At 63.5% G+C, this 26,735-nt stretch overlaps 5 protein-coding genes across 7 annotated transcripts; 4 read left to right on the top strand and 1 right to left on the bottom strand.

The window, feature by feature from the left end:
- The first annotated feature begins 24 nt into the window (after positions 1 to 24).
- SIRT7 (sirtuin 7) lies at positions 25 to 3,651 on the top strand. 2 transcript variants are annotated; one of them, XR_008792617.1, is made up of 11 exons: positions 25 to 171; positions 230 to 367; positions 447 to 551; positions 1,170 to 1,240; positions 1,317 to 1,389; positions 1,531 to 1,629; positions 1,699 to 1,935; positions 2,054 to 2,134; positions 2,212 to 2,318; positions 2,611 to 2,695; positions 3,109 to 3,248. XR_008792617.1 is itself a non-coding variant. In XM_056115733.1 (10 exons), the coding sequence occupies exons 1-10, from the start codon at positions 79 to 81 to the stop codon at positions 3,302 to 3,304; spliced, it is 1,200 nt and encodes a 399-aa protein (XP_055971708.1). In that variant the 5' UTR covers positions 25 to 78; the 3' UTR covers positions 3,305 to 3,651. The 2 variants fall into 2 exon arrangements, 1 of the variants encoding a protein (XP_055971708.1); XM_056115733.1 differs by lacking the exon at positions 2,611 to 2,695 and having other exon boundaries at positions 3,109 to 3,651.
- A 223-nt stretch (positions 3,652 to 3,874) lies between these two features.
- PCYT2 (phosphate cytidylyltransferase 2, ethanolamine) lies at positions 3,875 to 7,636 on the top strand. 2 transcript variants are annotated; one of them, XM_056115737.1, is made up of 13 exons: positions 3,875 to 4,032; positions 4,450 to 4,538; positions 5,390 to 5,551; positions 5,691 to 5,757; positions 6,015 to 6,099; positions 6,174 to 6,218; positions 6,384 to 6,522; positions 6,599 to 6,681; positions 6,764 to 6,841; positions 6,912 to 6,977; positions 7,047 to 7,112; positions 7,187 to 7,275; positions 7,346 to 7,635. In XM_056115737.1, the coding sequence occupies exons 1-13, from the start codon at positions 3,944 to 3,946 to the stop codon at positions 7,425 to 7,427; spliced, it is 1,140 nt and encodes a 379-aa protein (XP_055971712.1). In that variant the 5' UTR covers positions 3,875 to 3,943; the 3' UTR covers positions 7,428 to 7,635. The 2 variants fall into 2 exon arrangements, with proteins under 2 accessions (XP_055971712.1, XP_055971713.1); XM_056115738.1 differs by lacking the exon at positions 4,450 to 4,538 and having other exon boundaries at positions 3,914 to 4,032; positions 7,346 to 7,636.
- Positions 7,637 to 8,678: 1,042 nt separating this feature from the next.
- ANAPC11 (anaphase promoting complex subunit 11) lies at positions 8,679 to 11,516 on the bottom strand. The gene is made up of 2 exons (XM_056115494.1): positions 11,331 to 11,516; positions 8,679 to 8,907 (listed from the first exon to the last, which is right to left on the bottom strand). Exons 1-2 carry the CDS (start codon positions 11,437 to 11,439, stop codon positions 8,762 to 8,764), a joined length of 255 nt encoding a protein of 84 aa, XP_055971469.1. The 5' UTR covers positions 11,440 to 11,516; the 3' UTR covers positions 8,679 to 8,761.
- A 267-nt stretch (positions 11,517 to 11,783) lies between these two features.
- ALYREF (Aly/REF export factor) lies at positions 11,784 to 13,510 on the top strand. Its single transcript, XM_056115467.1, has 6 exons — positions 11,784 to 12,039; positions 12,154 to 12,285; positions 12,519 to 12,666; positions 12,813 to 12,876; positions 12,955 to 13,126; positions 13,209 to 13,510. Exons 1-6 carry the CDS (start codon positions 11,806 to 11,808, stop codon positions 13,221 to 13,223), a joined length of 765 nt encoding a protein of 254 aa, XP_055971442.1. The 5' UTR covers positions 11,784 to 11,805; the 3' UTR covers positions 13,224 to 13,510.
- Positions 13,511 to 20,845: 7,335 nt separating this feature from the next.
- On the top strand, positions 20,846 to 22,923 carry ARHGDIA (Rho GDP dissociation inhibitor alpha). Its single transcript, XM_056115798.1, has 6 exons — positions 20,846 to 20,956; positions 21,096 to 21,308; positions 21,375 to 21,458; positions 21,566 to 21,642; positions 21,738 to 21,801; positions 21,869 to 22,923. The coding sequence occupies exons 2-6, from the start codon at positions 21,119 to 21,121 to the stop codon at positions 22,066 to 22,068; spliced, it is 615 nt and encodes a 204-aa protein (XP_055971773.1). The 5' UTR covers positions 20,846 to 20,956; positions 21,096 to 21,118; the 3' UTR covers positions 22,069 to 22,923.
- Positions 22,924 to 26,735: the final 3,812 nt, after the last annotated feature.

Below are 26,735 nucleotides of genomic sequence, written 5' to 3'. Positions count from 1 at the left end.
GGGCGCGCGGGCGGGCCGGAAGGGCGGGGCGCGCGCGGGCTGCCGGGAGCCGAGGCGGAAGCGGAAGCGGCGGGCGCCATGGCCGCCGGGGGCCTGAGCCGGCCGGAGCGCAAGGCGGCCGAGCGGGCGCGGCGGCTACGGGAGGAGCAGCGGCGGGAGCGCCGGCGCCAGGTAGGCTGCCCCCTCCCCGCCCCGCGGCCGCGCGCGCGCTCACTGCCGCCCCCCGCAGGTGGCGCGCATCCTGAGGAAGGCGGCGGCCGAGCGCAGCGCCGAGGAGGGCCGGCTGCTGGCCGAGAGCGAGGATCTGGTCACCGAGCTGCAGGGCCGGAGCCGGCGGCGCGAGGGGCTCAAGCGGCGGCAGCAGGAGGCGAGTCGGGCGGGACGCGGCGGGCGGGGGCGCGCGCGCGGCGGGAGCGCTCACGGTCCCGCCCCGCCCCCGCCCGCAGCTGTGCGACGACCCCGATGAGCTGCGCAGGAAGGTGCAGGAGCTGGCCGCGGCCGTCCGCAGCGCGCGGCACCTGGTGGTCTACACCGGCGCGGGCATCAGCACGGTAGGCCTGCCGCGGGGAGGGGCGCGTGGGCGGCCCGCGGAGGGGGCGGCGAGGTCCCGCCCCGGGTCGCCCCAGAGGGACGGGAGAGCGCAGGGACTTGAGCGGGAGGGCGGGGCCCGCTCCCACCCGGCGCATCTGAGCTCAGGTGAGGGGCCCGGCTTGAGAACTGGGCAGGACTGGGCGGGAGCCCAGGCGCCCCTGCTGTGAGAGCGGCTCCGAGCGAGAGTGCAGGCAGGGCCCTGTGTGGAATGTGAGCTGGTTGCCGCGGTGGGCTTGTCCCCTCTCCGGCAGTGTTGGGAAGGGCGCTGGGGGCAGTGGGTCAGGTGCACTTGCGCAGGGAGCGGCTGGCCTGCGACGGGAACGTGGGGTAGCACCTGTTGGCGCGATGGCAGGTGAGAGCTCACTCCTCGGGTCTGAGCACCGGCTGCAGGCCCCTGTGCTCGGGGCTCCTTGGCACGGGGCGGGCAGGTCAGGAGGAGGGAGGCCCCAGGGAGCGCAAGCGGGGCAGGCTGAGAGCTGCAGGTCGTGGCAGCACGATGGCCCCGGCGCTCAGGAGAAGCCTCGCTTCCCGCTCTCGGGCTTCGCCAGCGCCTGCCGTGTCCCTTCTCTGACACGCAGGCAGCCTCGATCCCAGATTACCGAGGCCCCAACGGAGTATGGACACTGCTGCAGAAAGGCCAGCGGGTCAGGTAAGCGACTTGGCGTGTCCTCGGCGGTGGCTGTGGTTTGGCCTGAGCACCACCTCACCCTGTCCCTCCCCGGCAGCGCTGCCGACCTGAGCGAAGCTGAGCCCACCCTGACGCACATGAGCATCGCCCGCCTGCATGAGCAGAAGCTGGTGAGCACTGTGGCGGCCCCGCGGTGGCCAAGACCCCAGGGACAGTCCCACAGCGCACGGGGGACCCAAGCGTGACTGGCCCTAAGGAGCAGTGGGGGCTGAGCTGCTGCCCTGCCCTCTTCCGGACCCTGTCCCCTGCAGGTCCAGCACGTGGTGTCCCAGAACTGTGACGGGCTCCACTTGCGAAGCGGGCTGCCCCGCACGGCCATCTCAGAGCTGCACGGAAATATGTACATCGAGGTGAGAATTCTGGGCTGGGTGGGGGGATTAGCCAGGCGGCCTCGGGCCACGCTCACCCTCTCCCCACAGGTCTGCACTGCCTGCACTCCCAACAGGGAGTACGTGCGGGTGTTTGACGTCACCGAGCGCACTGCCCTCCACCGGCACCACACAGGTCGGACCTGCCACAAGTGTGGGGCCCAGCTCCGGGACACCATCGTGCACTTCGGGGAGAGGGGGACACTGGGGCAGCCCCTGAACTGGGAGGCGGCCACTCAGGCTGCCAGCAAGGCCGACACCATCCTGTGTTTGGGCTCCAGCCTGAAGGTACGCCAGGGGCGTCCACTGCAGGCTGCCCACCCAGCCCACGCCCGCTGAGCCCCGGGGGGCCGGGTCCTGCGGCCTTGTGTCCTAATGCCCACTCCGTGTCCGTCCCTTCCTGCAGGTGCTAAAGAAGTACCCACGTCTCTGGTGCATGGCCAAGCCCCCCAGCCGGAGACCCAAGCTCTACATTGTAAACCTACAGGTAATGGGGTTCCGTGCCGCGTCTGTCGCCACTGGGAAGGCACAAGGGCTGTCCTTACTCAGTTTTCCTGTCCCCAGTGGACCCCAAAGGACGACTGGGCTGCCCTGAAGCTGCACGGGAAGTGTGACGATGTTATGAGACTCCTCATGGACGAGCTGGGCCTGGAGATCCCCTGTTACAGCAGGTGAGGGTGGCTGCCACGGCGGGGCTGTCCGCGAGCCGGTGAGGCCGAGGCTGAGGCTCTGCAGTGGCACCTGAGGCCTGATGCTGCCCATTGCTTCAGATGGAGGCCCCTCTGGGGCACGGCCCCTCCCTCCAGGCAGACCCTGGGGAAGGTGCCCCGTGCGGAGAGCACTGGGTTTGGGAGCTGGCGGCCTTGGGGGAAACATGAACTGCTTATAGAAATGTGTGATGATTTAGACATGGTGTCTGTATTGAGTAAAAAGTTTACACTTTCTTTCTCTGTGAATTTTCAGGGTCTTATAGGGGAAATCAATAACTTCTTTTAATCAAAGGGTTCAAGAATTAAGGATTCCTTCGCCTCCGGGCCTGGCAATTCTTGTATGTTATGTTCGTGGTGTTCTGTGCTGTGGGCCTCTTGTGTCCTGTACCTTTTGTTTTGACATTGACGTAGCTCATTTTCTTTATCAGTGCGTATCTGTACCCTAAGTTTCTGCTGTGGTTCTACATCTCAGTCAGACACATGGTCTCCTCACGCCCTAGTGTGTAGGCGCCCACCCACTTGGGGAAGGGGGAGAGGGTCTAGCCCACCTGCCCCAGCCGTGCACGTGGACAGTGGAGCCCAGGGCCACTGCCGCCCCTGTGTGCCCCAAGGCTGGTGACAACCTTGGAGTTGGGGTGGGTGGGGTGGGGCCACCCCTCCTGCGACAGCTCTGTGACTCAGGGACAGGAGCCGAGGCCCCTGAGGCTGCCAGGTCCGGGACACACCTGACCCCACTTGCCCTTTTTCCTAGGTGGCAGGACCCTATCTTCTCCCTGGCCACCCCGCTGCGCGCAGATGAAGAAGGCAGCCACAGCCGGAAGGAGCTGTGCAGAAGCCCCGAGGAGGTGCCGGGAGACCAGGCAGCCGTGCCCAGCCCTGCCCCTGTCGTCGGCGGCTGGTTTGGCCGGGGCTGCGCCAAGCGCACAAAAAGGAGGAAAGTCACATAACGCGGCACTCGAGCGGGGGCTCCGTGGGCACTTTGCAGATGGCCAGACTTGGATCCGGGACACATCGCACTATGGGTGCGAGGACGGCCTCATGAATCAACAGGGAATTCTTGGGAGAGACATTTTCGCTGTGGCCCTCCCTCTACAGCCCCTTCGCTCTCAACCTGCCCCCAGCTAGCCCCCCCCCCAGCACCGGGCTGCGCCCCGGGCCGCTCCGCCTTAACTCCTTCCCTGTCTCGCCTCAGGGCCTCGCCCGCTTCCACTTTTACTAAAAGCCACTTTCTAGCGACCTTTTCTGGACTCGGGCTCCGAGCCAGCGTCTGTACCTTCATTAAACGTCTCTGCCAGCTCCTGGCTCCTCGCGTGACTGCGCGCTCCGGGTCCGGCGTCGGGGGCCCTAGGCTGCGGGCGGGGGCGGGGCTACGGGTAGGGTCGCGCCATTGGCGGAGCGCGGGGGCGGGGCCGCGGGCGGGGCCGGCGCCACCATAGGCCGGGGCGGGGCCCCGCGGTGAGGCGGCGCCGCCATTGGCCGGCCGCGGCGGGTGAGGCCCGCGTGACGCTGCGTGCCGGCGCGGGCGGGGCCGCCTGCCACTGGAGCCGCGGAGCCGCCGGGCCGCGCCGCCGCCGTCGCAGCGGATCATGCTACGGAACGGGCACGGCGCGGCGGGCGGCACCGAGCCTCCGGGCCCCGCGGGCCGGCGCGCCGTGCGGGTGTGGTGCGACGGCTGGTGAGCGCTGGCAGCGGGGGCGCCGGGGTGCGGGAGGCGCGGCGGGTCTCGCGACGCGGGGGTGGCGGCCGGGCCGGTGTGGCGCCCCGGGCCCCGCGTCCCGCCCCGGCCGCCGAGGCTGAGCGGCGCCTGGCCCGCGCCGGGGCCGGCTTGCGCGGCCGCACGGGGGAGCCGGCCCGTGGCCCCGCGGGACGGCGTGTCGCCGGACTCTGACCTTGGCCCTGCCACGAGGCCGCACACCGGGCGCACCCCGCGGCGAGTCACCCCGCCCCGCGCCCGCTCGTGGCCCGTGCTCTCGGGGAAGGGCCAGAGGACCCCTGACCGGCCGCAGGCCCTAGACCCCGAGAAACTGACCCCAGAGGGAGGCCCGCCCGTGCCCCTCATGCACACACAGGCTGCCCTGCCCTACCTCCACAGCTACGACATGGTGCATTACGGCCACTCAAACCAGCTGCGCCAGGCGAGAGCCATGGGCGACTACCTCATCGTGGGTGTGCACACAGACGGTAGGTAGGGCGCCCCGGACCCCACTCACACAGACCCCATCATACGGCCCTCACTGTCACGCACACACCCAGACCTCTCACATGCCCCTCAGACCCCCTCCTCACACAGGCCCGCAGACCTCCTCACACACACCCACATCCCCTCATACGCCTCTCAGACTCCCTCACATGCCCCCCAGGCCCCCTTACACGCCCCCCTCAGACGCCTCTCAGACTCCCTCACACACACACACACACACCCAGACCCCCTCACATACCCCTCAGATCCCCTCAAACGTCCCCCAGACTCCCTCACACACATCCCCAGACCTCCACACACACCAAGACCCCCTCATACACCCCTCAGACTCCCTCACACACACACCAAGATCCCCTCAGACCCTCTCAAACGTCCCCCAGACTCCCTCACACACACACACCCAGATCCCCTCACATGCCCCTCAGACCCCCTCACATGTCCCCCAGATCCCCTCACACACACACACACCCAGACCCCCTCACACATGCCCCCCAGACCCCCTCAAACGCCTCCCAGATTCCCTCACACACACACACCCAGACCCCCTCACATGCCCCCCAGACTCCCTCACATACCCCTCAGACTCCCTCACACACACATACCCATACCCCCGTCACATGCCCCTCAGACCCCCTCACACACCTCCCAGTCCCCCAGATCCCCCCACATGCCCCCCACACCCCCCAGGCCTCCCCTTACATGCCTCCCAGGCCCCCCTCTCCCACACCCTCCAAGATCTCTCACACCTCCCAGACCCCCTCACACACACACTTGAGACCAGGATGCACAGCCGGGCCGCCCGCGCTCAGCCGCCTGCTCTGTCTGGACCTAGCGGAGATCTCCAAGCACAAGGGGCCCCCAGTGTTCACCCAGGAGGAGCGGTACAGGATGGTGCAGGCAATCAAGTGGGTGGATGAGGTGGTGCCGGCTGCCCCCTACGTCACCACGCTAGAGACACTGGACAAGTATAACTGCGACTTCTGTGTCCACGGCAGTGAGTAGCCAGGGCGGGGTGGTGCGGGGTCCCCCAGGTCTTCAGGTGTTTGGGGGCCGTGAAGGTTATAGGCCCAGCTGTGCCCTCAGAAGGACTAGGAGGGGCCGTGGCCCTAAGGGTCTTTCTGGTCACCTTGCAGATGACATCACACTGACAGCAGATGGGCATGACACGTATGAGGAAGTGAAGCGGGCCGGACGCTACCGGTGAGCCCCAGGGAGCCCCCCTGCCAGTCACAGGCCCTGAGTCTCCCTCAGCAGAGACTCTGGAGGGTCTGAGTGCCACAGAGGGGGACAGTGAGGCCACACCAGCTCAGCAGGACGCTATCCCCATCACCCTGTTCCTATGATGAGCAGCCCAGAGTTCAAGTGACGGTGGGGTGGCCTCCGTCACCTGCAGGGCTGTTCTCAGGTTGGGGCTGGAGAGGGTGTGACTGGGTGACAGTGCTTGCTCTTGTCCCCAGAGAGTGCAAACGTACCCAGGGCGTGTCCACCACGGACCTCGTGGGCCGCATGCTGCTGGCCACCAAGGCTCATCACAGCAGCCAGGTGAGTGGGAGAGGTGCGAGGGATGGGCGGGCGCGGGGCACAGGGGCCCACTCTCAGCCCCCACTGTCCTGCAGGAGATGTCCTCTGAGTACCGGGAGTATGCCGACAGCTTCGGCAAGGTGAGTGCTGGCCTGGCAGCCTGACCTTGCCCTCTGGACCCGCCCAGGGCTGGAACCAGCTGCTGGGCAGACACTTCCAGTGCCCCACCCCTCCTTCCTCCCAGGCCCAGAGGGTGGGGGGGTCAACGGAGGGCTGAATGCTGCCCCGTCTCTGTTGGCTCGCAGTGCCCGCAGGGCCGGTCTTCCTGGACCGGGCTGTCCCAGTTCCTGCAGACATCCCAGAAGATTATCCAGTTTGCTTCTGGGAAGGAGCCCCAGCCTGGAGACACCATCATCTACGTGGCCGGTGCCTTTGACCTGTTCCGTATCCTCAGGGGGACTGGCTGGGCAGGCAGGGGACAGGGGACTACTCAGTCCAGTCGCCCTTAACCCAAGCACAGACATCGGGCACGTGGACTTCCTGGAGAAAGTGCACAGCCTGGCGGACAGGGCCTACATCATCGCAGGCCTGCACTTTGACCAGGTCTCGGGCAGGGAAGGGGGCGCCCAGGGGACCCCAGGTCACCACTGGGCCGGGGGCCCACCTGACACGCCCGCCTCCCCAGGAGGTGAATCACTACAAGGGGAAGAACTACCCCATCATGACCCTGCAGGAGCGGACCCTCAGCGTGCTGGCCTGCAGGGTGAGTGCTGCCTCCCCACCGCGCCCCGCCCCCGCCCCGCCCCACTCACCCACCCGCCCATCCCCAACAGTATGTGTCTGAAGTGGTCATCGGCGCGCCATACTCAGTCACAGCAGAGCTCCTAGACCACTTCAAGGTGAGGTCCCGGGCTGGGGTTTGTGGGGGGGTGGACTGGCGCTGCCCCTGACCCCCCCCCTTCCTCCAGGTGGACCTAGTGTGCCATGGCAAGACAGAAATCATGCCTGATAGGGACGGCTCCGACCCCTACCAGGTGGGTTCTGGCTCCAGGATCCCCTAAGCCCCCTGAGCTCTGGGCTCGACATCACCTCTCCCTCGCCCACGCAGGAGCCCAAGAAGAGGGGCATCTTCCGGCAGGTGGACAGCAGCAGCGACCTCACCACTGACCTCATCGTGCAGAGAATCATCCAGAACAGGTGGGCTGCAGGCGGGGGTGGGGTCAGCCCGGCCTCGCACAGGCTCAGGCTCACGCCCCCACCCCCACAGGCTGGAGTACGAGACCCGGAACCAGAAGAAAGAGGCCAAGGAGCTGGCATTTCTGGAGGCACAGCGAAGCGGGCAGCTGTGACCTCTGACCCGGCGCACCAGCACCCACGCTGCTTCCCAGCCCAAATCTGGCACTTTTTAAACAAGCTGAGTCTCGGGGCGCTGCCCTGTGCTGGCTTGGCTCTGCATCCTGTCCCCTGAGCTGTCAGAGGGGCCAGCAACCCACAGGCAGAGTGAACGGACCTGGGGTCCGTCTGCTGCCCACCCCCTAATAAAGCTGCCGCCAGGAGCTGTCTGGCCCTCCTTCCCCACCAGCCGCGGGCCAGCAGGCGTCTGGAAGGAGTGGGCACTAGGGTGGCCTTTCAGCCCCCCCCCCCCCCAATGGCCCAGGAGACTGGAAGTGCATGCATTTATTTAAGTGCTACAGCGGGGTGGGGGCAGGCCAGGGTGAGGGGGCTCAGGGACTGTGACAGTTGCCACGCAGCGAAAGGAACACATCGGCTCTGCACTGGAAGGTGGCAAGGCTGTCCGGGAGTCGCTCACAGCTCTGCAGGTTCGGGGCGATGTCCTGGACGCACACAGCCTGTGGGCAGAAGGTGGCCAGGGGAGAGTCCGAATCTTTACAGTCCCCTTCCCCGTGCCCCTCCCCACCCCGCAATTGCACTCACAAGACGCCGAGGGCCAAGGCGTGGCTGTGCAGGGAGGTTCATAGGAGACTCAGCGCGCCGTGCAAATGGAACTCCACGCAGGCTGGCCAGCAGCCCCGCAGCACGGCCCACCGAGTAGTGTCCACGCCCTGCTGCCGGCTTGTACCATGCCAGAGCAGGTCCAGCCTGCAGCAGGCACAGAGCCAGGGCAGCAGCTGTCAGCATCGTGGGCCAGGCCATGGGGACAGGATCCAAATGCAGGCGGGCACAGCATGACCGACGGGGAGCAGCGCCTTTTATCTTCAGTGAGGATGGGCAGGCGGGGACACAGGCATGTAGGGACCGCCCCAGCCAATCCCTCCCTCCTTTGTCAGCAGCCACCCAATGTGTACCCAGTTCCGGAGGGAGGGGGAGCAGGAGCTGCCTATCAGATGGGGGGGGCAGGTGGCCCTTAGTCATGAGTTCCCTGGTACCCAGCATCCTCCCCTCCCCAAAGGGACCCCCAAGAGCAGAGCCTGGAAGTTCAAGTGGGGATCCCTGTAGCCTTGCTGCCCGGTTGTCTCCAAGAGCCGCCAGTTGCTGATGACAGCCACCCCCGCCCCAGACAGGCCTCAGGGTCTGCAGCCCACACAGCACCGGCTCCCCAGCGCCTGTGACGCAGGGCCACAGTCCCCTGAGGCGCCCACATCAGCACAGATGAGACGAGCGTTGGTGGTGTGGAGTGCTTTATTGGGTCCCGGCGCGTGAAGGCTGTGGCAGCTGGCCGGGCTCACTCCTTGAACTTCCACTCCTGGCGGCACATGGGACAGTGCTGCTGGACCTGCTGCGCGTTGAGCCACTTGAGGATGCAGTGCATATGGAAGCAGTGGGAGCACTGGCCCCACACCAGCGGGCAGTCGTCCCCGGGCACCTTGCCTGCAGAGGGGCCTGCTCAGAGCCTGCAAGGCAGACACGAGGCCCACACCCTTCCACCCCCCCCAGGACACAGAGCCTGATGCCACTCCTTAGGAGGGCCCCCGTATGCACCCACACAGCATGCAGCTTGGCACCAGGGACTGGAGCCTGTGCTCGCCAGGTCTGAGGGCGGGCTTTCGTCCAGAGCTTAAAACAAATGACTTTTGTGGCCTATGGCCACAGTGCCACTCCTGGTTACCAGACAGCAGGCAGGAAATAGTGTGGGCCACCAGGTGGCGCACCTGAACCCCAACTCATGCCACACACAGCTAAGTCAGCTGCAACCCTGAAGTCAACAGGGAGCTAAGGACAGAGCATCCAGAACTGCAGACACCTCATTTCTGGGGATCTCTTAAGACACAAAACAGGGGTCCAAGGAACGCTGATGAGGGGTGGGGGTGCCCCAAGTCCCTGGCAGCAGGTGAGTAGAAATGTGCCAAGAGGAGCAAGCCCTGCTAAGGGGCCCCAGCACTGACTGCACTGCTGTATGGCAAACGTGTGCAAGCGTGCTTGGACAGAGTACAGGCTGGGGGCGGGTGGAGGCCACAGGGCAGAGGGTTCAATCCCAATACTACACAATCAACCAAGCACCTAGCTGGGAGTGGCCCAAAAACAGCAGTGGGCAGGGTGTTTGCCTTGTATGCGGCCGACCCGGGTTCAATTCCTAGCATCGCATATGGTTCCCTTAGCACAGAGCCAGGAGTGACCCCTGTGCATTGCTGGGTGTGACCCGTAGCACCTTTCTCCCGTTGTTCATTGACGTGCTCAAGTGGGTCGAGTAACATCTCCATTGTGAGACTTGTTACTGTGTTTGGCATATTGAATACGTTAAGGGTAGCCTGCCAGGCTTTGCTGTGCGGGCGAGATACTCTCAGTAGCTGGTTGGGCTCTCCGAGAGGTGTGACCCAAAAAGAAATAAAAGCAAAAACCTACAATAAGTACAATGAGTTGCAAGTTAAATTATTTATTTGAAATAATTATCTTATGAAAATATAAATATATATCTTTCAGGAATATGTAAGAATATAAGAAATTTATGTAGTGGAATACTACTAGGCTATAAAAAACAAAACCATAATTTTGCCATTCACAGCAAAAATGGAAGCCGTTTAAGCAAGACAGAATGACGTTGGAAGGAAAGATGTCTGCAGGCCTCACATGTGTGCCAGGGAAACAGGCTAATACCTCGGACACCAACATAGAAACAGCAATGAACAGACCAAACAGCCTCAGAGCCAAGCCACAGAGCTGGGGACAGCCAGGGCAGGCCGTGGGAACATTTAAAAGTAAAGCAGACCGCTACAAGTCTCTTCTTTCTAGTTGTTGGGTGAATCAAACTAGGACTAGCTACATACATGTAGCCTGAGGCCCACAGATGGAAATAAGCCCATGTTTCTTTTCTTGTTTTTGGGCCACACCTGGCAATGCTGGCCTGGGGAACCATACAGGGTGTTGGGGATCAAGCCCAGGTCAGCCGCATGCCAGACAAGCACCCTCCTCACTGTGCCACAGTTCCAGCCCCCGATGTTGGTGTCTCAGGAGGTCAAAGCAGTGACTGGCAAGGCCTGCTCCCAGGGCACTTTCCCCTGGGAAGAACCTGTGGGGGTATAGGCAGTCTCTACAGCGAGCAGTACCCAGGGAGGCTCTGGGACAGCCTCACCCGTCACCCACTCAGAATATCTGGCAATACAGGGCAGCGGTTTGGATGATCAGGGAGGAAGCTGCAGAGCAGGCCGGGAGGGGTCTGGTCCAGGAGGGACAGAACACTTACCTGGGGGAGGAGGGAGACAGAGGCAGGACCCCCTCCCGAGCACCAGGAAAAAAGAAAAATTCTAAGAGGATCCTTTGTCTTGTGTCAAAAGACCTACATGCAAGGGCAAACTCTAAAGAAGGGCCGGGGGCTCCCACTCCCCACTCCACCTGCAAGGTCCGCGGAGCACCGCTAGGTCCACCCCTAACCGAACCGGAAGAGTCACATGGGCAACGCCGCGTGGGTGTGGCCCAAAAACAGAGCCAACAAAACATTACTAAACTCCCTGCGCGGGGATCGGAGGCTTCCCCAGGGCAGAGCGCAGGCCGACAGGCCCCTGCCAAGGGGTCACCCATCGAATCGGATCCTTCCGGAACAGGGAGGCCCAGGGCGGGCGGGGGAAGGGGACAGGAAAGGGCGCCGAGGCTGGTACTCGGGGCCGGCCGGGCACCCGCACGACCCCTCCCTGGCCCGAGGCTCCGCGGCGCCCGTGGGCCCGCGCACCCCGGGACCCCCGCACGCGGAGCGGTCCGAGGAGGCGGCGGGCGCGGGCCCGGCCGGCCGCGGCGGCTCCATCCCGCCCCGCCCCGAGCCCTGGGGCCGCGCCACCGCGGAGCCGCCTGCGGGCACTCACAGTCCGGGCAGCAGCCGTTGAATGCCATCCGGCAGATGCCGCAGTTCTCGTCGTTGGCCACCCACAGCCACGTGGCCACCCCGTTCCAGCACTTGATCTTCACCTTCATGGCGCTGGCGGCGGACGGAGCGGCGGGCGGAGCAGGCGCGCGCCCCGCCCCTAACGGCCGCGGCCCGCCCCGCGCCGCGGCCCGGCCCGCGCGCGCGCGCCCCGCCCCCCCGCCCGCCCGCCGCCTTCGGTTGGCAGCGCCCACGCCCGCGCGGGAAGGTATAAAAACGACCGCGGCCGCGGCCCGGCGCCCCGCGTGCCCCGCCCCGCCGGCCTCGCGCGCACGCGCCGGCCCGCCCCCCGCCCGCCTGCGGCCAATCGGCGGCTGCTCCGGGCCCGCGGCGCCGCCCGCCGCGCGCCGCGCCGGAAGTGACGCGCCGGCGTGCTGACGCGCGGGCCGGAGCCGAGGCCCGATTCCGCGCCCGCCATGGCCGACAAGATGGACATGTCTCTGGACGACATCATCAAGCTGAACCGGAGCCAGCGGGGCGGCCGCGGCGGGGGCCGGGGCCGCGGCCGCGCCGGCTCGCAGGGCCGCGGCGGCGGCGTGCAGGCAGCCGCGCGGGTGGGCCGCGGCGGCGGGCCGGTCCGGAACCGGGCGGCTCTGGCCCGCGGCGCGGCGGGCGGCGGCGGCAGGAATCGGCCGGCGCCCTACAGCCGGGTGAGCGCGGGCGGGACGGCCGCGGGCCTGGGGCGCGGGCCGGGGCCGGGGGCGGGTCCGGGCCGCCTTTGTCCGCGCCGCCGCGTGGCCGCTCATGCGCCCGCTCGCCCGCAGCCCAAGCAGCTCCCCGATAAGTGGCAGCACGACCTGTTCGACAGCGGCTTCGGGGCCGGCGCCGGCGTGGAGACAGGCGGGAAGCTGCTGGTGTCTAACCTGGACTTCGGCGTGTCGGACGCTGACATCCAGGTGAGCGCGTGAGGCGGGCGGGCCCGCGCCCCCGGACCTGGACCCAGACCCAACCTGGACCCGGACCCGGGCCCGCGCTCGCCCACCTGCGCCCCGGCCCGTGCTCACCCACCCGCACCCCCAGCCCGGACCCGTGCCCGCGCTGGCCCGCCCGCGCCCCAGCCCGCTCCCCCGGCCGGCGCTCAGCCCGCTCACCCAGCTCACATCGCGCGCCCTCCCGCGCCCGCCCACAGGAGCTGTTCGCCGAGTTCGGGACACTGAAGAAGGCGGCTGTGCACTACGATCGCTCGGGCCGCAGCCTGGGCACCGCCGACGTGCACTTCGAGCGGAAGGCGGACGCGCTGAAGGCCATGAAGCAGTACAATGGGGTGCCCCTGGACGGTGCGTCGGCGCGTGTGCAGCCGGGGGCCAGGCCTGTGCGTGCAGGGGGCAGCCCCGCCTGAGCCCTGGGCACGGCGGACTGGTGGGGGGCCCGGGCCCCGCGCCCCGCCCGGGGCGGGCTCACGGCCTCCCTGTCTCTGCCGCAGGCCGCCCCATGAACATCCAGCTCGTCACGTCACAGATAGACACACAGCGGAGACCCGCCCAGAGGTGAGGGGCTGGGGGGACCTGGGGGGCGCCAGCGGGTCCCTGCCAGGCCGAGACTGAGCGTCCCTTCTTTCTCGCCAGCATAAATAGAGGCGGGATGACTAGGAACCGCGGGGCTGGAGGCTTCGGTGGCGGGGTCCGGAGAGGAGCCCGCGGGGGCAGCCGGGGCCGGGGCCGGGGCACCGGCCGGAGCTCCAAGCAGCAGCTTTCTGCAGAGGAGCTGGACGCACAGCTGGACGCCTACAATGCCAGGGTAAGTGGCCGGGCCTGGGCACCGGGGACAGGCGCGGGCAATCGGGGCGCACAGTACACAGCGGCCTTCTCCTGTGTTGCAGATGGACACCAGCTAAGAGCCACCCACCGGCGTGCGGATCCGAACAGACGTCCTGTCGGCCGAGCTCCCGGGGAGGGGCAGAGGGGCTGCGCGGCTGCCGAGGCATCGGTTTCTTTTATGTTTTAAAATAGGGTTTTAAAACTCATGTAAAGGTTTTTCTCCCTTCTCCCCTCTCCCCTTTTTTTTTTTAATTCTGAAGCAGACCTGTTTTGTACTGAGTTATTTTGGGATAAATCTCACTGTTGCTGTTGTGGAGGAGGCGGCGTTTCCGCCTTGGCCATAATAAACTAGAAACGTGTGGCACCGGCGCTGTCTGACTGTCCCGCTGTCTGCCCGGGCGCTAACTGCCTGCTCTCTGCCCGGTAGGTGGGAGCACGAGCAGCCCTGTTCCTCTGCCGCCGCCGCCTGCACGCCGCACCAGGTGAGGGGCGTCGGGGGGAGCTGGGGCTCCGGTCCCAGTTCTGACGGCGAGAACCCCTTTGTCTGCGGTTTTCTGTCCAGAGGGGCCGGGCAGGAGGGCCTGCAGGCAAGGTGGGCAGGGCCAGCCATAGGCCCAAGGCGTGACCAGCTAGGGATGGGCCGGGGCGTGACCATGGGAGCTGCGCGGTGTGGGGAGGGGGCTGTCTGTTCCCGAAGCAGGCCCACGTGACACCGAGACCTGTCACAGGCTGTGGAAGGCAGTGTGGGGTCTGGCGGTGCTTGTTGGTGCTCTTGTCCTCAGCTGGTGGAAACGGGGTGATGGCAGGTCTGGGCTCTTGCCGGGGCCTGTGTGCTGACCTTCCTGTCCAGGCCTCCACTGTGAGCTTGGGGGTCTTACTTTCCCGGCGGGGGGCGAAGTGTCTTCCAGAAAGCAGGCGTTTGGGCGGCTGACGTTCATAGGTTGACATCAGCACCTGGCTGCCTGGTGGTGTTCCCCTCAGTGCTGCTACCGCAGAGCCAGAGCACCACCAGGTAGGCCCCAGACCACTCATGGCCACCTGGGCTGCTTGCTGAGCTGGTCTTCAGGCTCCCGTCCTGAGCCAAGCCCTGGGCGCTGCTGGGAGGGCCTGCGTGGTGGCCGGGGTCGACCAACATGCCCTGTGCTGGGACTTCGTTCCGTGGTGGACACACAGCCTGGCCTTCAGCCCATCGGAAGGTGGGTGGACGTGTGCTGGGACGGACAGTGAGCTCAAGGCCACTGTGGTTACATCTTGCCTCCCCCAACCGCGCATCCGTGGGTCGCAGGTGCTCTCTGCCCAGTGCCCGACTGAGCGGCCTTATGTGCGACTCAGCTGGAAGGGTGGCAGGGGGCACCTCGCCCCGCACGGGGCTGTGTTGGGAAAGGGGTCTTTCTGATCCCCCCGCTCCTCCCACACCACCCCTCGAGCTAGGTTTTTCTTGAGTCCATTATTGCACTTTTCGCCGCTCCCCTAAGTCCAGAGTGAGTTTCCGGGCCAGGGCTGTCCCCTCCCTTAGAGTCAGCCGGGCCACTCTCCAAACCAAGCCTGCTCTATAAGGGGTCTTGTGTCCGCTGGCCTTGCCCTGTCTGTCACTCCACCAGGGCACCACCCAAAGTGCTGCGGGCCCACGCCTGATGCCTCTGAGGCCGGCACCTGCCCTGCTGCGCCCTCCCCTCCCGCCGGATGCTGGACCAGAGGCACCCGCTGCCTTCGCCTCTGGCTCTTGGTGGACACTCCGAGTGGGGCTGAGATCTGAGGGCTGGTGGCATCATTTTCTGTGATGGGGACCCACGCATCCATGTGTTTTACTGAGAGCTGTTGTGCAGTGACCTGGGGTCAGCTGAGCACCAGGGGATATAGCAATAAATCCGTCTTTAGAGACGACCTCAGAATACCAGCAGAACATAACGGCCACTTTTCTGTGACTTTCACCCAAGCCAGGCAGCTCTTTGTTACCTGTGCAGGTTGTTAAATGTGCAGTGTCCAGCTTGTGTGTGAGCTGCTCTGACCTGTCTCCCCGCTGAGCCTTGGAATTGTCTCCTGTGTGCCCTTGTCAAACACACAGACTTCCTGAGTTGACAATGTGACTGAGCTGAAAACACCGAATGTTCTTGCCCATGGAGGTTGCTTGGGAACTAATTCATTATCAAATTTGATAAATAAAAGGAAAGAAATGCAGAATCCGCCTTTTTTCCTTGCTTTTGGTGAGGGTGTTTGGGGTCCTGTGAAGGCGACTGGCAGGGCCACCCTTGGGTTGGGGTCAGAGGCAGCCCGTGCCCTCCTGCACCGGGTCCTGCATGTCCCATCCTGAGAGGCCTCTGTGGCGGAGAGCGAGCACACAGCCTTGGCTTTTCCCGTGGGACCCAATTGTGGGCACCCAGAGACCAGCCTAGCCTGGTGCCACCTTCTCTGATGGGCGGAGTGGGGGGAAGTGCCCCTTGTGTACCTGAGCCAGGCCCTCTTGGTCAGCCCTGGGGCCGTGTGCCCCACACCTCTGACCACCTGTAGCCACAGACGCTGTTTATGGCTGGAGGAGCAGTCTGATCTGCAGAGCCTTAGGGAGAGGGTCTCTGGGACACCACAAGGTGTCAAGAGCGACCCTCTGGGCTCGGAGGCCAAGCCTGAAACAAGGGTACCTGAAACCCAGGGTGAAGTGAAGATGGTCCAGTGTTCAGAAACACCTGCTGGTCTGGGCAGGGAGCAGGCGCTGATCAGTATGGGGGCAGAGGGTGTCGGAGCCGGTGTCAAAGCCAGTGTAGCATGCAGATGCCCCCCGCCCCTCCCAACCCAGCAGTAGCCAGGGCCAGCGGGGCCCAGCAGTAAACAGTGCTGGGACAGGGTCCACCCAGGTGCCCTGCGAACCCCAGCAGCTTACTCAGACAGGCATGGTGACAGGCATGGTGTTGCTGCCAGGCCTCCAGGGGCAAGAGGAGCCAGAGGCATCACCGACTGCAGCCTGACCAGAAGGGGAAAAGGGATTTGGCCTCTGGCTGCGTCCAGCCCCAATCTCTAGCACCCCGTGTTTCCCTGAGGAACTGGAAGTGGCCCCAAAACAGATCCCGCAGACAACAGCCTGGAGAGAAACTGCGGGAGGTACTGGCCTTGCCCATGGTTGACCTGACCCCCAGGGCTCATTCCGGACTTGGACCCTCTGTGGTGCTAGATCGAGCTTGCTACCTGCAGCCCTGTCTAGTGGCCCCACTCAGGTCTGACACGAAGGTTCACTCCAGGCAGCTGTCCTCGCTCCTTCACTGTAGTATACGCTGGAGAAGCGCACATTCTATCTCATGTATGTTCCTGATACAACGGGGAGGGCACTGGCCTTGCCCACCAAGAGTGATCCCTGAGCATTGCTGTATGTACCCAGAACCCAAAAATAAATATTTAAAATTGAAACTACCATCCTTCACCGAAAAGAACAATTTTTTTTTTCTTTTTGGGTCACACCCGGCGATGCTCAGGGGTTACTCCTGGCTCATGCACTCAGGAATAGCTCCTGGCGGTGCTCAGGGGACCATATGGGGTGCTGGGAATCGAACCTGTGTCGGCCATGTTGGCTGCGTGCAAGGCAAACACCCTACTCGCTGTGCTATCGCTCCAGCCCCAAAGAACAATTTTTTTAATAAAAATGAAACATCACGGGCCGGAGTGATAGCATAGTGGGTAGGGCGTTTGCCTTGCACGCGGCCGACCTGGGTTCAATCCCCGGCATCCCATATGGTTCCCCAAGCACCGCCAGGAGTAATTCCTGAGTGCAGAGCCAGGAATAATCCCTGAGCATTGCTTGGTGTGACCAAAAAAGCAATAAATAAATAAATAAATAAATAAATGAAACATCACGAGGAAGTCTGGGAAGATGCGTGTGCTGCGGGAGCGCCCCTGCCCCGGAGGCCTGGGCTGAGATTGGGGTGTGGCAAAGCCACAGTGGGGTTGACAGAAGTCACCAAATCCCCCCCTCCCAGTAGTTCAAAGACATGAGGGCCCCACCCGGGGAAGGGTGGGCCCGAGGTCCAGTGAATGTGGAAAAGACAGGAGTCCTGGGCACACCCTGAGCACAGAGGGAGATGAGGAAGCTTCCTTCTTCCTTGTTTGTGTTTGGCCACACCCAGCAGTGCTTGGGGGCTGACTCCTGGCTCTGTGCTCAAGGGTCACTCCTGACCGGGCTCGAAGACCCTCTGCGGGAGTGTCCCGTGCTGTCTGCCTGGAAACCACCATTGTAAATGGAAAACCTGCAAGCCAGGCTCCCGTGGACTCCTGCAGGCCGGCCCCACTGACTGTCGCTGTCCCTTCCCTCCTCCCGCCTCCCTCCCCCTGATGCTGAGGCAAGGGCAGGCCTGATTTGCCTTCCCAGCACTGCTCTGCTGGACGAGAGGGTTTAGGGCTCTGATGGGGTCTGAGGGCCCTGGGCCCGCTGTGTGGGGACTCATGACAGGCCGGTCCAGACCCTTGCAGGAAGGAGCTCTGCTTCCTCAAGACTGCATCCTTCCCCACAACGCCATCCGTGCCAGGCTTCTGCAGGGCCGCAAGGCAGTGCTCCAGGCTCACTCCCAGCTCTGCGCTCAGGGCTCACTCCAGGCTCTGTGCTCAGGGATCACTCCTAGTGGGCTTGGGGTACTATATGGGGTACCAGGAATCAATCCCTGGTTGGCCACATACGAAGCAAGTGGCCGTCCCGCTACTGTTGCTCAGGCCCCAGGGTTTTTGGTGTTTGCCCAGAGCAGCATTTGGCTATGATTCTATCAATACTGGTCCGTATTGATTTTCTTCCAAGAGCGAGTGAGTCATGCCCTCATTCTCATTTTGAGTGGTTTGTTTTTGTCTTCTTTTTGTTCGATAATTGTGTATTATGTATCAGATATTTTATATGATCTAAGAATGATTTGTAGTTTACTCCTCTGGAAAATGTTTTGATCTTCCTAGCAGTAACTCCAAGGCCTCACACATGGGATACATGCTTTGCCATTGAACCAGGCCAGGGGCCACACCCAGGGATGCTCGGAGCTGGGCCCCAGGCTGAGCCTGTGCTCCCGCCTAACTGTCCTGATCGTATTCATTGCCCAAATTCAACTGATGGTTTACCCTAAAGTACCAGATTCAGTAGGAGTGGGAGGGTGGCCTTAACAGATAAACAGATCAACTAGTTAATCCCAGTTTTCTGATCTGCTCCTGGGAAACAGTATCCAATCACGAATAGATGGGACTAGCAAGCAGGACAGAGCAGCAGGTGGAAGGAAGCTCCAGCCTGCTCACTCCTCCCAGATGGACAGCACAGAGCAGTCAGGCTGGACAGCACGGTCAGGCCGAACTGCACAGAGCAGTCAGGCTGGACAGCAAGTCAGACTGGACAGCATGGTCAGGTTGGACAGCGCAGAGCAGTCAGGCTGGACAGCACAGAGCAGTCAGGCTGGACAGCAAGTCAGGCTGGACATCACAGTCAGGCCGACAGCACAGAGCAGTCAGGCTGGACAGCACAATCAGGCTGGTCAGCATGGTCAGGCCAGATAGCACAGTCAGACTGGACGGCACAGAGCAGTCAGGCTGGATAGCAAGTCAGGCCAGACAGCAAATCAAGCCAGACAGCAAGTCAGGCCGGACAGCACAGTCAGGCTGCCTCCCAAGCCTGCTCAGTGAGAGGTCCGGGGCACAGGCATCTCACCCACGCACACAACCAACAGAGAGTGGCTGGGTACAGTCCTACAGAGGCCCAGTGACAAGATTCCGGACTGGGGAAAAACATACAGTGGACAGAGAACAGCCAGAGCATCATACACTGGGGTGACCAGAGCCTGAGACAGACAGATGGACGTGGGAACCACGCATCTGTCTCAGTTGCATCCTAAACGTGGACTTGGCCAGTGTCAGTTCTGTCCGCAAGTCTTCCATACAGTTTCCCAGAAGTCAGTGGTGCGGGACACCCCATTCTGGTGAGAGCTGTTTCCCGTTTCTTCCTCTGCTCCTTCCGCTAACCAGTGAATATCAGACCAGAGAGCAGTATAGCATGTAGGGCACTAGCTTGGTACTGGGGGATCCAGTTTTGATCCCCTCAGCACCACTGCATGTGGTCAAAATGTGAAGATAAAGGATGAATATGTTTTGGTTGGTGGGTACAGGTTTGGTTTGGTTTTTAGTGTTTTGGATTTAGATTTTCTGATTTGGGGTCTAACTGGGCAGTGCTGGGATGGGGTTCACTCTGGCTCTGGGCTGGGTGGTCAGTCCTGGTGATGTCAGGGACCAAGCCTACCCTGCCACATTTGTCCCCAGCCCTCAGAACGGGTGTGTCGGGGATCAAACCCGCATCCTGCACACGTCACATGCCCTTCATCATCTCCCCACCTCTGAACAGGCTTCTTTTTTTTGGTTTTGATTTTGGGCCACACCCAACCGTGCTCAGGACTCATTCCTGACTACATTCAGAAATTACTCCTGGGGAGCTCGGGGGACCAAACAGGGTTCCAGGGATTGACCCCGGTTGGCCCTCCCCGCTCTTCTCCCTAAGGTATTCGCCCTTGCTGTTGTTTCTCAATGTTTTATCCGGAAGGTCTGGTGATCTGGGTTTTGTTTGTTTGGGAGCCAGCAACACTGGCTCACCACTGAAAAATACTTGTTTGGGGGCCACACCCAAAGGTGCGCCAAGGCTTTTCCTGGCCTGGGCCAGGAGTGACCCCTGGTGGTTTTTGGAGAACCAGCCACACGTGGTGTTGGAGGGGGCGGGGGCATCAGGACCAGGGCAGGTAGGCATTGTAAGGCACTCCGCTTCCCTCAAATCTCTCCAGCATACCCTACATTTTTAAAAGTCAGGGCCATACTTGGTGTCAGGCCTAGTGTAACTCCGCCCGGGATCACTCCGATCCTACGGCGTGAGAGTCCAGTGCAGGCACAGGATGCAAAGCCGGGCCTTGTCCTGGTGCCATCCCTCCTGCTCCCCAAAAGAATTCGTGTTTTTCTGCTGCTGCTGGTGTGCATTTTGGGGCCACCCAGGAGCAGTGATCAGAGGTTGCTCCTGCTCTGCACTTGGGAATCACTCCTGGCACATTCGAGGGATCGTATCGAGCGCTGGGAGTCGAAACTGGGTTGGCTGCGTGCAAGGAGACCGCCTACCCGCTTATCATCATCTTCAGCTGCAGAAATTCTTAATTAATCAAGGAAGTGATTCAGCCGACTGGGCCAGGACCTAGCTCGAGGGCCCTAGCTCGAGGGCCCAGGCTCAACCCCAGCTCCACATGGTGGCCCAGAGAACAAAGAGGGCTGGGTGTGCCCCCCCACCCCAGCAAACAAAGCCAGGGAGTGCTGGACCCGCCTCTCGGGCTGGACAGAGAAGCCCCGGCCTGGGCACCGGGCCGGCCCAGCGGGCGGACCCGGGAGCGGCCACTCACGCCGCCCCAGCCCGGATGCGGCGAGAGGCCGCCCGAGGGGCAAAAGAACGCGGGTGGCGGGCGGCCCTGAGCTCGGACGGAGTGGACACTGCAGCCATCCAAGACGCCTGCGTGGGGCTGGCGCCACGGGCCGATGTGCCGACCTGAGCCCGCGCACGGCCCCGGAGCGCGGGCGGGACAGACAAGTTCTCCCCGCGCATGGGGCCCGCTCAGGCTCGCTCCGCAGTGCTCGGGACGGCCGACCGTGGCCGGGCACCGCCCCAGCCGCCGCCACTACCGCCGCCCCGCCTTGCGCGCCAAGATGGCGCCGCGCACGCGCGCCCCGCCCGGCGCCGCCGGAAGTCGCGTGACCCCGGAAGTGGCGGCGCGGGCGCGGGCGCGGCGCGGCGACGTCCGTCACTCGGTGGGAGCGGAGCGGCGCGGTGCGGTCGGACTCGGTGAGCGGCGCGGCGGGGCCCGGGCGGCGGAGGCGGCGGCGGCGGCGGCGGCGGGCGGGGCGGGCGGGGCCCGGCGGGGGCGGGCGCGCGGACAAAGGCCGGGGCCGCGCCCGCCGCCGCATCCCCGCGCCGCCCGCAGGTGTCGCAGCCCCACCCGCGAGCATGGCGGAGCAGGAGCCCACGGCCGAGCAGCTGGCGCAGATCGCGGCGGAGAACGAGGAGGACGAGCACTCGGTGAACTACAAGCCGCCGGCGCAGAAGAGCATCCAGGAGATCCAGGAGCTGGACAAGGACGACGAGAGCCTGCGCAAGTACAAGGAAGCGCTGCTGGGCCGCGTGGCCGTGTCCGCCGGTGAGGCGCCGCCCGGGGGGTCGGGGCCCGGGCCCCTCCGCGCGCGCTGACGCTCCCGCCCCGCAGACCCCAGCGTCCCCAACGTCGTGGTGACCCGCCTGACCCTGGTGTGCGGCACCGCCCCCGGGCCGCTGGAGCTGGACCTCACAGGTAGGCGCGGGCGGGGCGCCCCCTGGCGGCGGGGTGGGGCGGGGCGGCCGCGCCCACGTGGGCAGTGGCGGGCGGGGGTCCCGGCCCTCACCGCCCGCCCCCGCCAGGCGACCTGGAGAGCTTCAAGAAGCAGTCCTTCGTGCTGAAGGAGGGCGTGGAGTACCGGATCAAGATCTCCTTCCGGGTAAGCGGGGGTCCATGGCGGGGGGGGGGGGGGGGGGGAGGCGGCCGCACCGGCCGCCCCGCTAATCCCTGACCCTCCCCCGCACCCCCCACCAGGTGAACCGCGAGATTGTGTCGGGCATGAAGTACATCCAGCACACGTACCGGAAGGGCGTCAAGAGTGAGTTGGGGGAGGAGGGTGCGGAGGGCCCCGGCGCGGCCCCGCCTGACTCCCCTCTCTCCCGCAGTTGACAAGACAGACTATATGGTGGGCAGCTACGGGCCCCGTGCCGAGGACTACGAGTTCCTCACGCCCATGGAGGAGGCACCCAAGGGCATGCTGGCGCGGGGCAGCTACAACATCAAGTCGCGCTTCACCGACGACGACAAGACGGACCACCTGTCCTGGGAGTGGAACCTCACCATCAAGAAGGAGTGGAAGGACTGAGGGGCCGAGCTCTGGCCCGCACCCCCGCCCCCGCCCCCGCCCGCAGGCCCCCTGCTGCCTTGGTGGTCTTGTGTCTGTTGCTGCTTCCACCTGTGCTGTGGGGGGCTCCAGCCCCACCTCCACCCCCCGTGTCTCCTTCCAGGCCCTCACTGGCCCAGCCCGCCTGATGTCCCAGCCGTGTGCCACGGGGCCGCTGTTGGGTTTCTAGGGCGCTCGGCCCCCTGCGTCCCGGCTGCCCGCTCCCTGAGGGGGAGTACGGGGGGAGGGGCGGTGGGCAGGGCCAGGCGGGGTCCAGCTCTGCCCTCCTGGGCAGTAGTCATCGCTTTCCGTGACCGTCGAACCATGATGCCTTAACGTGGAGCGTGCCGGGCCTGGCCGCCGCTCGCCCTGTCTGCATGAGCATGTGCCCCACCGTCCACTGCCTGGCCCCGGGACGGGGTCTGCTGCCCCTGGGGCTTGGGGAAAGCCAAATTGCCAAAACTACAGTTGCCTCCAGTCCCAGTGAGAGCTTGGGTGTCCTGCACCCCAGCCTTGTCGTCCCGGTGCCCCGCCCCCGCCCTTCCCCACAGAGACCCGGGCGGACCCAGCCAGTGGCCGAGCCTTATTCTCTGGGGCCTGCGGCCAGTGCCTGGCCTGTCAGTATTTATGTGTCTGGCCGCACCAGCCTGCCATCTCTGCCCCAGGCTCGGCTCCACCATCCCGGCCAGCCCCCTCACCCAGCCTGGACCCCCGAGGGACCAAGTGATCAGCCTGATCAGCCGCAGCCTTCTGTGACCCCCCTCCCGGCCAGGCTCCGCCTCACCCACAGAGCTGGCCCTGCTTCCCCTTTCTGACGGGAAATAAAATTCCCCTATGAAGCCTGCTGTGTGCAAGTCTGTGTGTGCTGGGGACCAGGGGGTGGCTGAGTGTGGCCAGCCGTGTGCTGGGCTGCTGGGGGAGACTGGGCTTGCACCGCAGTTGTGTGTGCACGCCTGCATGTAAGGGAGCCTGAGTGTGTGTGTGTGGTGTGTGTGCCTGCCTGCAGGGGAATCCAGTATGTAAGGAGATCTGCGTATGAGTGCCTGCCAGCAGGGGAGTCCAGTGTGTAAGGAAGTGTGTGTGTGTGTGTGTGCGTGCACGTGCCTTCCTGCAGCAGAGTCTGGTGTGTAAGGAAATTGTGTGTGTGGGTGTGTGCGCCTGCCTGGCTGCAGGGGAGTCCGGTGTGTAAGGAAATATGTGTGTGTGTGTGTGTTTGTGTGTGCACGCGCCTTCCTCAGCAGAGTCCGGTGTGTAAGGAAATTGTGTGTGTGTGCCTGTCCTGCAGGGGAGTACAGAGTGTAAGGAAATCTGTGTGTGAATGTGTGTGTGTGTGCCTGCCTGCCTGCAGGGGAGTCCTGTGTGTAAGGAAATCGTGTGTGTGTGTGTGTGTGTGCCTGCCTGCAGGGGAGTCCAGTGTGTAAGGAAATATGTGTGTGTGTGTGTCTGTGTGTGCACGCGCCTTCCTCAGCAGAGTCCGGTGTGTAAGGAAATTGTGTGTGTGTGCCTGTCCTGCAGGGGAGTACAGAGTGTAAGGAAATCTGTGTGAATGTGTGTGTGTGTGCCTGCCTGCCTGCAGGGGAGTCCTGTGTGTAAGGAAATCGTGTGTGTGTGTGTGTGTGCCTGCCTGCAGGGGAATCTGGTGTGTAAGGAAACCGTGTGTGTGTGTGCGCGCGCACGCACACGTGCCTGCCTGCATGGGAGTCCGGTGTGTAAAGAAATGTGTGTGTGTGTGTGTGTGTATGCGCTTACCTGCAGGAGAGGCTGGTGTGCATACACACTGGGGATGGGTTGGTGTGTGTTCATGTACATGCTGGGGAGAAGGCAGAGTGTGTGTTTGCCACAAGGGGTGTGGTTGACAAGCAGGGTAGCCGGGCTGGTCCTGTGAGGATCCTGTGGTTCCTGAGGAAGCGGGGGTCAGGCGCTCCGTGGGTAGGTGGGAGAGGCAGGGTGCTCCCTGCTTGGGACTGCGGGAGAGCCTGGGCACTCCCTGACCAGGAAAGCTCCAGAAACGCACTTCTCTGCCTGTTGTCCCCCTACGTCACAGCCCAGCCCTGGCTGTGGCCTTCGGTCCCCCAGGAGCCAGGTCAGGCCTCGGCTGGATCCCAGGCGGCCCCTGCTGGCAACGCCAGCTCAGGGCCTGGCCCGCTGCAGCCTCCAGCGCGGGTGTGGCCGGCAGAGGAGGCCCTTTCCTTCCTGGGAAACGCCCTTTCCCCAGGGGGTGCTGCTGAGCACACAGCCGCAGCCTTCCGGAACGCTGTCAGCACTGGCTGGCCTGCATCCACATCCACTGAAGCTGAGGCCCAAAAGGCCACCCGGGTTCACTCTCTGGTTTCCTGGGTGTCAGGTGGGGTGAACTCAGACCCCAAGTGCCAGGCTGGATGGGCGCTCTGCCAGCAGCCAGGACTTTGTTACGGCTCCTCCCAGGGCCTCACTGCACCTGCAGGACCTGTGGGACGTGTCTCTGAGGTCCCAAGTCCAGCCTGGTCAAGTCCTACCGAGGAGCTCAGACAGCCCTGTGCCCTCAATTGGGCGCTGCCCTCTGAGGCGATGTCCTGGCCAGTACCTGAGCCCTGCCCCCAACCCAACTCTAGCAGTGGCTCTTCCAGCTGGCTTCAGGGCCACCCCTTACCCCCTGCCCTCAAGCTACAGCCAGAGTAAGGGGCACTTCCCTGAGCAACCACACTGGGAGCATTGCTCCCAGCCCTCAATCCCCCAAGACCACCCTGCCCCTTGGCACCTGGGCCCTGCCCCAAGTCCCCAGAGGCCCCGTAAGTGCTAAGAAAACAAGGGCCCAGGGACAGGCTTAGGATGGTGAGCACTGGGTCTACCCAGTGGGCTGAGGTCCAGAGTGGTCACGGCTCTGGCTGTGTTCAGGGGCCTGGACGCACCCCATCCTTTCCCCCCCACAACAGTTGCTGCCGGGAGCCTGGAGACCTTGAAAACATGCATTTGAGAGGGTCGGGCACCAGCACCCACCATGCTAAAGCCACAGCCGTCCTAACACCCAGGAGGCACCACTACAGGCAACTGCCCTGGTCTTGGGCTACCAAGACCCAGTTTGGTTACTGTGCCTTGGTCACAAGCAACAACTGGGGCTCTTGTGGACCCAGTTCTGTCTCCTGTACACACTTTCCTGTCTGTCCCAGGGCGGAGGGCCTCCAGCCCCTCACCTCCAAGGTGAGCGCACTCTGTGAGCGCACTCAAGTCCCGTGGAGCCCAACACCCACGCCTGGAGCTGGTGCCCCTAGCCTGAGCCCCTGGGCTGTGGTCTGTGTGCAGAGGCACTGGTAGACAGGGCAGCACAATCTTCTGGTCCCCAGCAGCAGGGGGGAGACTGCCCCTCAGAGTAGGTGGTGGCTGGCACCGCAGGGGCACCAGCTTGATGTCGGTGGACCCCATGGGTGGCTCACATAGTCAGGAGAGGACAGTACCTTCTCTCACTCTGCCTCTGCCACCCTGGACCTGCTGGGAAGACCAGGACCTAGGATCGGTAAAGTCTGCTATGAACCCGAGGCATGGGCCTGAGCCCCACCAGCTGGCCAGTCAGGCCACCCCCGACATCCACTTGGTCTGCCAGGCAGGGAATTTATTCCCACCACCCGATTTCTTGGGGAGCCACGGACTCAGGCTGGAGCGAGGATTTGCTCTTTGCAGGAAAGGAGAAACCATTCCTGAGCCTTTCCCAGGGTTTTCAGGATTCTTGTCTCACTCACAGAAAATAATTAAAGGAGTAGACAAGCAGTTAAGTAAAGAGATTTTTATTTGGAAGGTTTTTGAAGGAAAGGAGGAAGAGAAACTGGGAGAGTGGAGAGAGAAAGAGTAACGGGCTCAACAGAGAATGCGGGCTTCTCCAAGGGTGGAGAGAGCCTTGAATGGGTTCTTGGGCTGGCTTTTATAGGCTCTCCTCGGGTCTTCTTGATCCAGACCGTTCTGTAGTTTTCTCTGGGCTGAATCACTGAAAGTAATCAGATTAACTGTCCTCAGGGTCTGCCAGTGGTCTCATCAAGTCTTTGTTTTCCATATTCAAGAGGTGGATCAGTCTCAAAACTTTCCTTCCTCGAAGTTTTGTTGACCTAAGTTTCATTGCCACGGGGCTTTCCCTCTCTACTGCCTACATCAAGCTGACAGCCTGTCTGCATTGAGAGCGGGAGATCCAGCTGGGCAAAACTGCCCTGAAGCAAACCTGGCCCTGCAGAAGCCCGCTCGCCTCTGGCCCAAGGATGGGCAGTGAGGACAGGGCTGGACACAGGAATCAGGATTCTCTGGAGGAAACCCTGGAAGAGATAAAGTGTGGCCTTCAGTGCAACCGTTGCCCAACACAGCTTCAAAGTGCAAAGGCACCTCTGATGTCCCGGTTTCGGAAATCGGGAATTAGCGTACGTGTACTTTCCGCGTGGGTGTGGCTCCTGGTCCCCGCCAAACTGTTAAATGGATGCTGAGTCGAAAGCCCTCCAGGGCTGGTACTGGACGGCTGGAAGCAGCCCCCAACACCTCATCCCGGGTAGCCCCCAACAAGCAGGGCGGGTTGGCGGGGCGCAGAGCCGAGGCCCAGGGCATCTCCCACCGAAAGCGAGTTCCAGGGGCTCCGGGGGCAACACCCAGCCAGGGGCCTTGGGGTCACGCCAAGCTCGAAATCTTGAGAGAAACGC

This window comes from Sorex fumeus, unplaced genomic scaffold, assembly GCF_029834395.1.
Source record: "Sorex fumeus unplaced genomic scaffold, SorFum_2.1 ptg000029l, whole genome shotgun sequence".
NCBI lineage: Eukaryota > Metazoa > Chordata > Mammalia > Eulipotyphla > Soricidae > Sorex > Sorex fumeus.
The sequence above is the reverse complement of the archived record's forward strand: the minus strand, read 5'-3'. Positions and strand labels throughout refer to the sequence as shown.

Coding starts and splice junctions, on each gene's coding strand:
- ALYREF (XM_056115467.1), top strand. CDS start 11,806: ATGGCCGACAAGATGGACATGTCTCTGGACGACATCATCAAGCTGAAC. Junction 12,040..12,153: donor GGCCGGCGCCCTACAGCCGG/GTGAGCGCGGGC, acceptor GCTCGCCCGCAG/CCCAAGCAGCTCCCCGATAA. Junction 12,667..12,812: donor CAATGGGGTGCCCCTGGACG/GTGCGTCGGCGC, acceptor TCTCTGCCGCAG/GCCGCCCCATGAACATCCAG.
- PCYT2 (XM_056115737.1), top strand. CDS start 3,944: ATGCTACGGAACGGGCACGGCGCGGCGGGCGGCACCGAGCCTCCGGGC. Junction 6,523..6,598: donor CGGTGCCTTTGACCTGTTCC/GTATCCTCAGGG, acceptor ACCCAAGCACAG/ACATCGGGCACGTGGACTTC. Junction 6,682..6,763: donor CAGGCCTGCACTTTGACCAG/GTCTCGGGCAGG, acceptor CCGCCTCCCCAG/GAGGTGAATCACTACAAGGG.
- ANAPC11 (XM_056115494.1), bottom strand. CDS start 11,439: ATGAAGGTGAAGATCAAGTGCTGGAACGGGGTGGCCACGTGGCTGTGG. Junction 8,908..11,330: donor CAACGGCTGCTGCCCGGACT/GTGAGTGCCCGC, acceptor GCCCCTCTGCAG/GCAAGGTGCCCGGGGACGAC.
- ARHGDIA (XM_056115798.1), top strand. CDS start 21,119: ATGGCGGAGCAGGAGCCCACGGCCGAGCAGCTGGCGCAGATCGCGGCG. Junction 21,309..21,374: donor CCGCGTGGCCGTGTCCGCCG/GTGAGGCGCCGC, acceptor CCCGCCCCGCAG/ACCCCAGCGTCCCCAACGTC. Junction 21,459..21,565: donor GCTGGAGCTGGACCTCACAG/GTAGGCGCGGGC, acceptor CGCCCCCGCCAG/GCGACCTGGAGAGCTTCAAG.
- SIRT7 (XM_056115733.1), top strand. CDS start 79: ATGGCCGCCGGGGGCCTGAGCCGGCCGGAGCGCAAGGCGGCCGAGCGG. Junction 552..1,169: donor CCGGCGCGGGCATCAGCACG/GTAGGCCTGCCG, acceptor TCTGACACGCAG/GCAGCCTCGATCCCAGATTA. Junction 1,390..1,530: donor GCCTGCATGAGCAGAAGCTG/GTGAGCACTGTG, acceptor TGTCCCCTGCAG/GTCCAGCACGTGGTGTCCCA.